Source organism: Grammomys surdaster, unplaced genomic scaffold (assembly GCF_004785775.1).
Source record: "Grammomys surdaster isolate TR1022 unplaced genomic scaffold, NIH_TR_1.0 126013, whole genome shotgun sequence".
Classification (NCBI taxonomy): domain Eukaryota; kingdom Metazoa; phylum Chordata; class Mammalia; order Rodentia; family Muridae; genus Grammomys; species Grammomys surdaster.
Genome location: NW_021620828.1, coordinates 1,107,798 through 1,120,265, shown reverse-complemented (window position 1 = coordinate 1,120,265; position 12,468 = coordinate 1,107,798). Strand labels below are relative to the sequence as shown.

At 50.7% G+C, this 12,468-nt stretch overlaps 1 protein-coding gene across 1 annotated transcript; it reads left to right on the top strand.

Moving 5' to 3' along the window:
* The first annotated feature begins 5,654 nt into the window (after nucleotides 1-5,654).
* On the top strand, nucleotides 5,655-12,247 carry Ltbr (lymphotoxin beta receptor). Its single transcript, XM_028754447.1, has 10 exons — nucleotides 5,655-5,951; nucleotides 6,055-6,151; nucleotides 6,419-6,544; nucleotides 6,626-6,784; nucleotides 7,080-7,176; nucleotides 7,323-7,402; nucleotides 9,561-9,668; nucleotides 9,929-9,954; nucleotides 10,745-10,961; nucleotides 11,351-12,247. The coding sequence occupies exons 1-10, from the start codon at nucleotides 5,856-5,858 to the stop codon at nucleotides 11,590-11,592; spliced, it is 1,248 nt and encodes a 415-aa protein (XP_028610280.1). The 5' UTR covers nucleotides 5,655-5,855; the 3' UTR covers nucleotides 11,593-12,247.
* The last annotated feature ends 221 nt before the right edge of the window (nucleotides 12,248-12,468 follow it).

Here is a 12,468-nt window from a genome sequence, read left to right as displayed (position 1 = left end):
CATTTCAAGTGACACCCTGGAGACTGGAATTGCAGCTGAATCTTGCAGAAAAAGGCATTTACTAGACAAATAGGAGGGCCCCCTCTGAGCTATTGCCTCAGCTCATTCTTGAAATGGTCAACCTGGGTTCCATCCGCTAGCCAGGCTGTCTGACAGATGCCTTGACACACATCCGGAAACCTTCCGTAAGAAGAGGGAGGCTGGCTCCTTCTCCACTTTTCAGACGAGGAAACTGACCCTCCAAAACAACAAACCAGTTTTCTGACGTCACAAAACGGAACAGCACCAGTTGTAAACAGAATGCAAAAAAATGTCTTTTCCTCTGACGTTTACCTCCTGAGACAGACTGGTTATAACTCCTGAGGAACCAGCCCAGCAGAAGGGGTTTGGTCCTTCCCACACATAGCCCAGGGATTCATCCTTTCGAGGTAATGTCTCCTTGGCTGTGTGTCTCTGAGCTGTTTCTACCTCTCCATATCCCCCAGCCACCCCTATGCTCCCTTGAATCAAGCAAGTCCTTAAACTAGCGTCCTACAGGCAAGGTGCCCGGTTCCCCTGACTGTTTAGTCTGTGAGGTTCCGAGAAGCTGGCTCCTCCCTGCCTCTTCTGTTTGCTAGCTGGGCCTGAAACCCAAGTACTGGCTTAAGGCAGCATGACAAATAGTTTTCATCTCAGTGACTCTGTGAGAATGCCTAGCCCAAAGAGTGTGGTGACTCTGGCATGTCCTGACAGAGTATGAGAGAGTGGCTTGGCTTGGCTTGGTGACCACGGCACTAGAGATCTGGAATGGGCTGGTGCAAGCCCGCTGTGAGAATAGATACTGGTTCTTTGGTCAGAGTCCCATTTGAAACATCACACACACACACACACACACACACACACACACACACACAAATACAGATGCATATACACAAACATTCAATTACATACATATGCACACAAATCTCCCCCCACTCAAACTAGGGGATCCTTCTGTAGCCCAGGCTGGTCTGGAACTCACAGTAGTTCTCCTGCCTCAGCTTTCCAAGTGGATACATTGTTTTGTCATAGTATAGTTTCCCAGCAATGCAGAAACATGAAACAACAAAAACTTCCTGTCAGCCGCACAGCCCAAAGAGAACCACCGTGACACATCCATCAGTCCATCTCTTCCTGGGTGTCTTTCAGACTTACATGTTTTGTTGTGCCATATGCTGAGACAAGGTTTCAATGTATAACTAACCTTAAACTTGCTTCATAACTGAGGCTGGCCTAGAACTCGTGATAAAGCTGCCTCGGCCTCCCAAGTACTGCGATTACAGATACATATGGCATTGCTTACATGCATTTCGAAAAAGTAATAATAATAAGTGGGACCACTTCATACATACTCTGTGACTTCCATTTTTATTTTTTTTAAGATTTATTTATTTTATGTATGTGAGTACATTGTGGTTCTCCTTGGACACACCAGAGGAGGGCATCAGATCCTATTACAGATGGTTGTGAGCCACCATGTGGTTGCTGGGAATTGAACTCAGGACCTCTTGAAGAGCAGCCAGTGCTCTTAACCACTAGGCCATCTCTCCAGCTCCCATTTTTATTTTTAAACTGTTTGTCTTTGAGAAAGCATTTTTAAGCCAAGCATAGTGGTGCATTCTTTACTCCCAGCACTTGAGAGGCAAGCGGATCTCTATGAGTTCAAGGCCAGCCTGGTCTACACAGTGAGTGCTAGGACAGCCAGGGCTACATAAAGAGATCGAGAAAAAGAAAGAGAGAGAGGACAGATGGACATTTTTACCTGTCTGAGCCTCAGGGCTCTCATTTAAAGAATGAATGAGCAGGAAGTGGTGGGTAAGGCTGCCTAACTACTAAGACCTTACCAGGTGACTGCATCTAGCTCCCTGCTCAAAGCATGGGAGAACAAAGTGACTTTGTCAGGGCCACCCAGGGGTTGGGGGTGGGTTGTTTCCCAAGTCTGATGCTGCTCTCTTGACTTCCAAGATAGTAGAGTCCTGTATGATATCTCAAGGGCATACAAATTCAAAGACATTTTTTTCTCTTACTTTGTCTGAGAAAGGCCCCCTACCCAGGGCTTCTTGTTGCCTCTTCCAGAGCCCCAAGCCATCTCTTAGGTAAGGGGCTGCCTTCTCTCCCTTATAGCAGCCGTCCACTAACCCTTACTACAGCCATAAACTATGCAGTGGCTCTAGGGAAAGAAGCTAACCTTTAGGATTGCAGTGGGATGAGCATTAGGACTCACAGGTCTTCCCACCTCTTCATTTCAGAGACAGGTGACAGGAAGGATCCCTTTCTCCTCCACACTCCCGAGGAAAGTTTGCCTCAACACCTCCTGCTGTTGACTGTTAATGATGGGGGCCACATATGGACCTGTGTGTAGTCCACGTGCCTACTACATGTGTGGAGACCGTATTATGAAACTCTGATGACAAGCACCAGGCTTGTTTATCTTGGTGACTTTGGTGACTTGTGGCTACTATTTATTTTGTTTCTGAGATACTCACTCTATGGCCCAGGCTGCTCTCAGATTCCCAGTCCTCCTACCCTGTCCTCCAAGTGCTGAAGTTACAAATGTATGCCACTGGGCCCAACTTAATGGTCATTACTTGTTGTGGGCCCACTCTACAGACAACAGAGTCTCACATTTTGGCTAGAATTCAAGGTTTATCTTTTGACAGAGTGGAGTGCGCACCAGAAAAACATCAAACATCTCAGCTTCCTCCGATAGCACATTGATTTGGGGGGGTTGTTAATTTATTGATATTTCTCTCACTTTTTCCCTTTCCGCCTTTATGCTTTCTAGAGTAAAAATGAGTCACACAATTAAACATACCCCTTTACTCTTATACTTAGCACTAACTACAGGGCAGCCTACTGTGTCAAACAGCATCCTTTTATATTTCTTTATGTAACATAAATCTAACAGGATGGATAAGGAAATTTCTCTCTCCCATCCTCAATTTAGTGACCTGGAAAGATGTTTAGGAGTCCCCATTAGAGACTTATTCCTTTGCTTAGTACAGGGCTTAACAAGGTATTTGCTGCTGACATTCCCAATCAGACAATTCCCTCTTGTCTGGGCCTGTCGTGCACTGCAGGTCACAGCAACATCCCTGGCCTCTGTGTGCTAGGTGACAGTGGGGATTCCGAGCAGTTGCAACCTAAAATGTCTTAAGATACTTCCAAATATCTTCAGGGGAGCGAGGTTACCAAGATGGACAAGTCTTTGCTCCCACTGAAACTCCAAACACTATCTATTCTGTCCATTTCTCGCTGTCTACCAGCTCAGCCGGGCTGGCTAAGGGGATCAGTTGGCCAAGGGAAATATAAGGGAAATACAAGGAAAAAAGACAGGAGTATTTTAGAGTGATCCACTCACATCAGTTCTCTTTGGGAATTAATCATAGGCTGTGAGGAGAAGGGTATTTCAGCAATCCCCTCTGAGGGAGGCCTGGGAAAAGAGCCCTTTACACCTCTGGGAGTCTGGGGGCACTCAGTCCCGGTCTGGTATTGCCCAATGGACATTGATAAAAGTTTCCAGAAGCTGGTAAAGAGCTCAAGTAACAAAGACAATGCTGTGCTCACTAAGAATTTGAAAATGTCTCACCCCAAGTCTCCATCCCCCAGAAGAAAGTTGGAGAGGCGTTATATTAACCACTTCATATTGAATTGTCTGTCCACAGTCTCTGTAGGCTGTCAGGAGGCGGGTCGGGTCTCTCCACCTTTCTGAGTCCTGACTCAGAAAGTACCCACACTCATATACTTTCTTTTTTTTTTTAAATTTTATTGACGAGTACACTGTCACTGTCTTCGGACACACCAGAAGAGGGCATCCAATCTCATTACGGATGGTTGTGAGCCACCATGTGGTTGCTGGGATTTGAACTCAGGACCTCTGGAAGAGCAGTCAGTGCTCTTAACCGCTGAGCCATCTCTCCAGCCCCCACACTCATATACTTACTACATAAATATACAAAGAGATAGGTGAAAAAAGTTAGCGAGAATCCATTAATCTACATGTGAAAACTCACAAACTTTAAAATACACATTAAAGGCCGTGGTAGCCAACACCTTTAATCCCAGAGCTTTGGAGGCAGAGGAAGGGAGACAGCACAGAGTGACTGTCGAAAGCCCAGGCAGGTCCCCCAGCCTCCTCTAAAACTCACTCCCTCCACCGAGGGAGCCTGTCTGAATATCTGATCTACCATGGAAAAGACCAGTTCTCAGGTGAGCTAGTACAAGAGACTTCGCCTCATTCCAAAGGAGACTCCCCTGAGTCACAAAGAAGGCAGGACAGATGTTGACATGGGCTGGGATTTGAAAATCAGATCTGGACTGCAGTTAAGTTCTGCTAGAGGACTGGAGAGATGGCTCAGAGGTTAAGAGCACTGACTGCTCTTCCAGAGGCCCTGAGTTCAATTCCCAGCAACCACATGGTGGCTCACAACCATCTGTAATGGGATCTGATGCCCTCTTCTGGTGTGTCTGAAGACACCAATGGCGAATAAATAATTAAAAAAAAAAAGTTCTGCTAGAGTGGCTAAGTGGTGTGGACAGCCTTCATTTACTTCATGAGTATGTACCTGGCATGTGGCATAAGCCAGATTATGCTAAACTCAGTGAGGCTAGACTAAATATCCAAGCCAGGCCACGGGCCAGCCCATAGCCTAGGAAGGAGCACAGGGCAGAGTTAGGCTTCCTTGAGGACTCCATGGCTGCTTTCTGAATTGAAATTTGGAGAGGGGGTTGGATGAAGGGGGTTGGGGATGGCAACCAGTGGAAGCGGAAAAGAGGGGTGTCACACATTTCAGGCAACTCTAGGCTATTAATGGCAGGAAGAAAAGGCCCACCAGCCTAAACAACCTTGGAATCCTACGCTCCTCTGCCTGGCACCCTGGGCAGGTCTTCCCTAGAAAGTAAGGTACCTACACTGGCTGGGCTCTCAGATCCCTCTGTTTAAGAGAGTTATAGGCCTATGTACACATGAGCTGGAACTAGGCTACCCAGCCCAGAGGTCCCCACTCACCAGGACCTGGGTTTATACACACACACACACACACACCCTTCTAGAGAGAGGTCCCCGGAGGACAGGACAGATTCAGGGCCAGCTGAACTCTCTCCAGTGTCTTGTGGTGTGCTCCCTGGTGTGTGGTGTGGGTGGGCTTGTAACCGTGACAGCTTCTTTTCTAAAAAGTCACAGAGTGGAACAGGCCCTCAGTCTCTGCCAAGTAGGGTGACTGGCCAGACGCTGCATCTGCTAACCACCTCTGGATATCTTGGCTGGGTGCACTGTCAATCCCTGGTGCCTCTGCTTTGCAAATCTGGCACCCAGCTGCCCACTGTTCTGCCTCAACATCCAGGTCAGGTCAACCAGGTCAGCTCTGCCTCAGGCTCTCGGGGGGTCAGCCTGACTGATGGCTAGCCACTGGCTCTGCTGGCCCCCCCTTTCCGCCAGCAGGTGGTCCTAATCCGCAGCCCCTGTGAGAGCCAGGCTTCCGAAGAAAGGTGGAGGCCGGTTCCGGGCCTGCAGCTCTCACGTGCTTTCCCGGCCACCCCCTCCCGCCCTGCGTCGAGGCGGCCAAGCCTGTTCCTCTTCCCCCGTCGCGATTGCGACAGGCCGGCCTCTGCTCCCAGAGCTCCCTGCCCCCGCCCCCGGCCGGCTCTCTCCACTCCCACTTCCTGAGCCCGGCGCTGGAGCCCTGGAGGCCAGGCCCGGCCGCTCCCGGCCCCCGGGGGGCACGTCGGCCCAGCCGCCAGGCTTGGGAAGTCGTGGCCAACGCTGCTCAGGACGTCCGGGCTTCCCACCTTCCTCCTAGGCCTCCACCCGGTCTGGTCAGCCGACCCGAAAGGCCGCCATGCGCCTGCCCGGGGCCTCCTCTCCCTGCGGCCTGGCCTGGGGGCTCCTCCTGCTGGGACTCAGCGGGCTTCTGGTGGCCTCTCAGCCCCAACTGGTGAGGGAGGGGCTAGGTGGGATGGACCAGGTCTCTCTCTAGCCCTTCTGCCCTCCAGAGCTGACCCTGCCTCATTCTTCTCTGTCTCCGCCTCCCCTGGAAGGTGCACCCATATCGCATAGAAAACCAAACTTGCTGGGACCAGGACAAGGAATACTACGAGCCCATGCATGACGTCTGCTGCTCCCGCTGTCCCCCAGGTGAGAACAGTGGCCCCAGGACGCTTGGGTGGTAGAGAGGCGAGCCAGAGAGCCAGAGCCAGCACTGGTAAAACAAGCTAGGAAAGAGAGGCTGAGAAGCGTTGTTCGGATTGTCACACGTTCACTGAGATTTGAAGAGGTAGCCGCACAGCTATGAAGACAGGATGGGGACAAAGAGACCGAGGAGAGGCTCCCGTGGCATGCAGCGGAGGCAGGGATAGACTCCTTGTCTCCTGATCTCTCTCTCTTCCCCCATTCGTCTCATAGGCAAGTTTGCCTTTGCTATATGTAGCCACAGCCAAGACACAGTTTGCAAGACTTGTCCCCATAATTCCTACAATGAACACTGGAACCATCTCCCCACCTGCCAGCTGTGCCGCCCCTGTGACTCTGGTGAGTGGGGATGAGGCATCGGGATGATGGCTACTGCTGAGCAGGCCAGCTCCTCTCTTGACTCTTCCCTCTCCCTCCCAGTGCTGGGCTTCGAGGAGATTGCCCCTTGCACGAGTGATCGGAAAGCCGAGTGCCGCTGTAAGCCGGGGATGTCCTGTGTGTATTTGGACAACGAGTGTATACACTGTGAGGAAGAGCGGCTTGTACTCTGCGGGCCTGGCACAGAAGCCGAGGTCACAGGTCAGAGGTCACTGAAGGCGGCCAGTGAAGGGAGGCTGGGCATCAAGGAAAAGGAACATGTGTGCGTGGTGCCTCCCCCCACTGGAGTCCTCCTTGGCATAAAGAACCTGTCATTCCTTGAAAAGGGTTCACAGGAGAGGGTCTGCCAAGAACTGGTGTGAGGAGCTTAGAAAGTAGTTCCTATCTCAGCACTGGGAAGCTTGGGTAAAACGGCAGGCTGCTGAGCCAAGCTTGGAGAAGGTAGCAGTCTCACACTGACTCTCTCACCCTGACTGGCCTGCCTTTCTTTTGCCAGGTGAAATTATGGATACTGACGGCAACTGTGTCCCCTGTAAGCCAGGACACTTCCAGAACACTTCCTCCCCCAGAGCCCGCTGTCAACCCCATACCAGGTAAGAGGGACCCTTTCCATATGCCCCTCCCCTGCCCATCTCCTCCACTCTTGACTTCGGGTCCTCACCTGGCCATTCCTTGACCATGTGTCCCTGGAGCTGTACCCAGCGGAGCAGGAAGGGCTCACAGTCTTGTTTCTCCACAGATGTGAGAACCAGGGACTGGTAGAGGCAGCTCCAGGGACCTCCTACTCCGATACCATCTGTAAAACTCCACCAGAGCCAGGTAAGATGCTGGGCTGAGAGACACAAGGCAGGGTCTGGGAAAATGCATCAACCTCCTCATCCACAGAAACAGGGAAATGTGCATCTTCCCAGGATTAGACAAAGTAAGAAACATTTCTTCTGAAAAAATTGGAAGCAGGTAGTGTGTAGTTCCATGGTAGAATGCTTGTTTGAGATACACAAGACCCTGAGTTTGAACCCAGGTACCACCAAAAGAAAAAACAAAAACTTGGAAAGCCAGGTGTGGTGGTGTACCCATGTAATCCCCAGCACTTGGAAGGCTGAGGCAGAAGAAGCAAGAGTTTGAGGCCAGCCTGGGCTACAGAGTGAGACTGTCTCCAAAGAGGGCCAGGAGATTAGAACATCCCTAGACTTTTTTCTCACACTTTCAAAACTATACATATTATGCCAGGAGACATTCCTGTGCTGTGACGTAACTCTAACTGGCTTCATCAGTATGCTTGGATGCAATTCCATTATAGCGTTCCTTCACTCACTGAATACCTCATTGTTCAGTTACACACGTCTGTGGGAGACATGCTCCCCCACTGAGCTCTTTCTAGGTTTTCTTGTTTCTTGGTTTCTGTCTTCGAGGAAACTCACTAGTTTCCCAGCCTGGTGGTTGAAGATGGGTTGTTTCTGATGACTGTAATCATTACTAATTGGCAGAATGTAGTAACATTTTTGAATGACCAGACTTTCGTAATTATAGCTTCCATGTCCTGAGAACTACTCTGAACCCCTCAGTGATCCCGCTTAAGCTGGCTAATGATTCTATAAAGTGGCATTATTCATCCTCACTGATGGGGAGAGAAAACTGAGATGTTAAATGATTTACCTGAGATCACCTGTGTGTGTGTGTGTGTGTGTGTGTGTGTGTGTGCATGTGTATGTGTGTGTAAATCACATTATTACTGTCTGTATCTAGGTCTTCCTTACTTGGGACCCGTTTATAAGGGACACAAGCTATAAAACACTTTAAAAATTCATAGCAGGTGTGGAAGTACATGCCTGCCATCCCTGCATTTGGGAGGTGTAGCCAGGACTCAGAGGCTGGGCTTTATGAGACCCTGTTCTGAGAGAGGGAGGGGAGAAAGAGGGAATGAAAATTCAGCTAAAATCCCCCCACTGAGTGTAGACCCTTCCCACTCTTACTATTTTGGTTTACCCTTTCCAACACATTCCCTATGAATATTTCTATTCATATAATTTTCCAAACTAAAAGTGGAATGATAGAAGTGTTTTATACTTGACATTTTTTGATGGGGAGAAGTTGGCAGTAGATGCTGAACCACTGAGTTATCCCCTTATGTGCTAGCTTCCTTACATTCATTCCTATATACATATATACATGTATATATGTGTATATATATATACACACACATATATAAATTCCCTTATATACTATAGCATATAACTAGTATATTTTATGTAATATATTCCCTTATAGCCTAGTTAACAGTGTGTCATAAATATTTTCCCATGCTCTCTCTGAAGCTTTCAGCTATGCATCCGAAATCAGCTATGCATCAAATATCACTGGTGTGTCAGAGCTAGGATTTTAAAGTCTGCTAGCCTGCTTGTTTTAAATGTGACAAACTGATGCTCGGATAAGTGAACTGACTTAAACACAGGGACCTAGGTGTCCAGATGGCTGGTCCAGTTGCATTCTGTACTTAGACCACAGCTGTGGTCGAATCCCGGGGGCGGGGCCGGGGGGGGGAAAGCCTGGGGAACCAGACTCCCATCTCTGCCTCTTTCCTTCTTAGGCCCTGTCAGAGCAAGGGGCTGAGCAGTTTGCAATTCCTACTCTCTGAAGTTCTCACAGGCACAGAAAGCCAATCTTAGGTCCAGTGGCCCATCTCTAAGATAGCCAGATCACAGAAGTGGGGCTCTCCCCATAGGCCCAGGCACCACCTCCCCTCCCCCTGCCTTTCACCTACTTCCAGCCTTGAAGGCCAGCTTCCCAAACATCCCTCACCCACTGACCGAGAGAGGTCTAGACCACCACTCAGGACGGTCTCCCAAGACCAGCCTCAGCCCTTTGTCCACAGCCCAAGGAACATGGCTCCAAAAGAGGGAAGCGGCTGTCTGACTTCTGGGAGAGGCTCCTCCCCCTTGTCCTTTGGTGCCATCCCTCTTGTCTGCTGTCCTGGCAGGAACAATGCTGCTGCTGGCCATCCTGCTGTCGCTGGTCTTCTTTCTGCTCTTCACCACTGTCCTGGCCTGCGCCTGGATGAGGCACCCTTCTCTCTGCAGAAAGTTGGGTAAGAAGGCGCCTCCACCCCCGATCCCCACATGGAGGTGGAGGTTGACAGGAGGGATGTTCAAGGGCAAACCCTTGCACACAAGACTCTCGGGGTCCTGGGCACCATTCTCTGTCCTAGCACTGATTCTGACGCTAGGGATAAGGGTAACAATATCATCCTCTGCTGGGACACTAGGGTTGACAGCAGCACGGTGTCGTGGTGTCGGGATAGAAGGTTGGCAACCACAGGCCTCTCACCCATTCTGTTTCTCATTTCAGGTACTCTGCTCAAGAGGCATCCAGAGGTAAAGGAGGGGAGAAGCCGCTCAAGAGGGGCGGGCCTGTGAAGTCAGGGAAGGTGGACTTAACTTCCGTTCATTCCACTGATTGGCTGCTGAGTGTGCCACGTTCCAGCCACCATTCTAGGCACCAGATGTAAAGCCTGAGAAAATGCCCCCCCACCCACCCCCGCCCTGAGGTTTGCACATGAGTGGGACGAGAATACAGTGCAAAGGCTGGGGATGTTAGAGCCCTTGGCTAGCATGTACCTGGACTCTATTGCCAGTGCCATGAGGGTGGGGGTGGCTCCATCCTGTAATCCAAGCACTTGGGAGGCTGAGACAGAAGGCTCACCATGAGTTTGTGGTTAGCTTGGGCTATTTAGTGAAATTCAGGGAAGCCTGGACTAGAGTAGGAGAGCCTATATCAAATAAAATAAAACTACCACATTAGTAATTGCATACACACACACACATCTATATATCAGGTAACAACTATAGCACCCATAATAAAAATTAGATGGACAGAGAGTTTTGGGATATATTCTTTTAGACAGAGTGGACAGGGCCTCTTTGATACACTGATTATTTGAGCAGTGAGTTGAAGAAATGAGGAAGACAACCAGGGAACTCTTGAAGAAAATGATCTAGGAATTGGAGGAGCAGGAGGTGCAAAGGCCCTGAGGCAAGAAGCATGGTGAGGGGCACAGACAAACGACGAGTCAGCAAAATACAAGGGGTAGGCCATGGAAACGAAGGTATGATCAAGCCTAGGGCCCTTTGATGCTGGATAGTTCTCTCTATACCTCTTCTACAGGGAGAAGAATCTCCCCCCTGCCCCCCTCCAAAAGCCAACCCACATTTCCGCGACCTGGCAGAGCCACTCCTACCCATGTCTGGAGACTTGTCCCCAGCCCCTGCTGGACCCCCAACGGCCCCCTCCTTGGAGGAAGTGGTGCTACAACAGCAGAGTCCCCTGGTCCAGGCCAGGGAGCTAGAGGCTGAGCCTGGGGAACATGGCCAGGTGGCCCACGGTGAGCTGGGCAGGCCATAGCGAGAAAGGAGTAGGGGAGGAAGGAAGGGATGGCGGCTGGGTTGGCGGGGAGGGGAGGACGAATAAGGTCCAGATGGAATAAAAAGATGCAGAGGCAAGACAGAAGGGAAGAGTCTGAAAGAAGCAGAGCAGTGTGTTCAGAAACCTATAGCAAGGCTGGGGCCGGGGCTGGGGGGCTGGGGCCAGGGCCAGGGCAGGGGCTGGGGCACAGCTATAATCCCAGCATTGAAAAGCTATCCTGCACTTCCTAGCCTGGGCCATGTGAGACCCTGACTCAAAGAAAGGAGTAGCAAATGGGAGGAGGGGCTAGGAGGAAAGGAGAAGAGAGTTCTGGAAGCATCCTCTCTCATCCCACCTTCCCTCCCACAGGTGCGAATGGCATTCATGTGACCGGAGGCTCTGTGACTGTCACTGGCAACATCTACATATACAATGGGCCAGTGCTGGGGGGGACACGGGGCCCTGGAGACCCTCCAGCTCCCCCGGAGCCTCCATACCCCACTCCTGAAGAGGGAGCCCCTGGCTCTTCTGAACTGTCTACACCCTACCAGGAGGATGGCAAAGCTTGGCATTTGGCTGAGACAGAGACACTAGGGTGCCAAGACCTCTGACAGGGCCAAGGAACCTATTTGCCACCCATGCCTGATGGCATCTGGGAAGGGCAAGGAGGAGAGAGGGTCCAGCACCTTCGTCCTGAGGCTGCTCTACCCACCAGGACTCACAGGGTCTGGGTAGGCTCTGAGAAAGAGAACCCTAAGGGACTTGGCCTCAGACACCTCTTCAGAGCAGAACCGGACACTAGCAAGCCGCAGTGCCCACCCAGGACTCTGACTACTGCCTGAGCAAGCCTGAGACTTTGTTGCAGACCCATCAGCTCCCAGAGGCTCCAGCCATTGAGTCTCAGACACAGGCAAGGCTTGTGACCCCATCATGCCTCTCTGCACTCTAAACATGGCAGAGGAGGGAGCTGGTCACAGGGTCACTTGCAAGGACATCCAGGGGACCTTGCAAGGCTTCGTGGTGCTCATCCCCAACCTTCAGAGGCCTTGAGGGGTCATACTGTGTGGACCGACATAGACCCTGGGTGAGGATGAAGTGGCAGGGAGGAGCATCCCTCCCTTGCTCCTGGGGGAGAGGGTAGTGAGGAGAGGATGGGCCCTGGGTAGCATTACCACGTGTGGAGGAGAGTTTGGGGACAGGAGGAAAATGACAAGTGTATTTATGAATTGTAACCACATGCGAATAAAGACAAGATTGAGATCCCTTTTTTTCTTGGGGTTTATATGGAAACACACTAGACCATTAGGGCAAAGGCAAAGAATAAGAATAGAACCCCTCAAAGGCTCTTCTGGGAGGGTCCCCAGGTTCCATTCAGACAGCATCCCAATTAAGCAGCAATGGTCGAGTGCTTGCCAGGAAGTACTCTACACACCTACAATAACCTGAGTCAGTCCTCCCAACACCCATGAAGCAGGCACTCTCGATAA

Coding starts and splice junctions, on each gene's coding strand:
- Ltbr (XM_028754447.1), top strand. CDS start 5,856: ATGCGCCTGCCCGGGGCCTCCTCTCCCTGCGGCCTGGCCTGGGGGCTC. Junction 5,952..6,054: donor TGGCCTCTCAGCCCCAACTG/GTGAGGGAGGGG, acceptor CTCCCCTGGAAG/GTGCACCCATATCGCATAGA. Junction 6,785..7,079: donor CACAGAAGCCGAGGTCACAG/GTCAGAGGTCAC, acceptor TTCTTTTGCCAG/GTGAAATTATGGATACTGAC.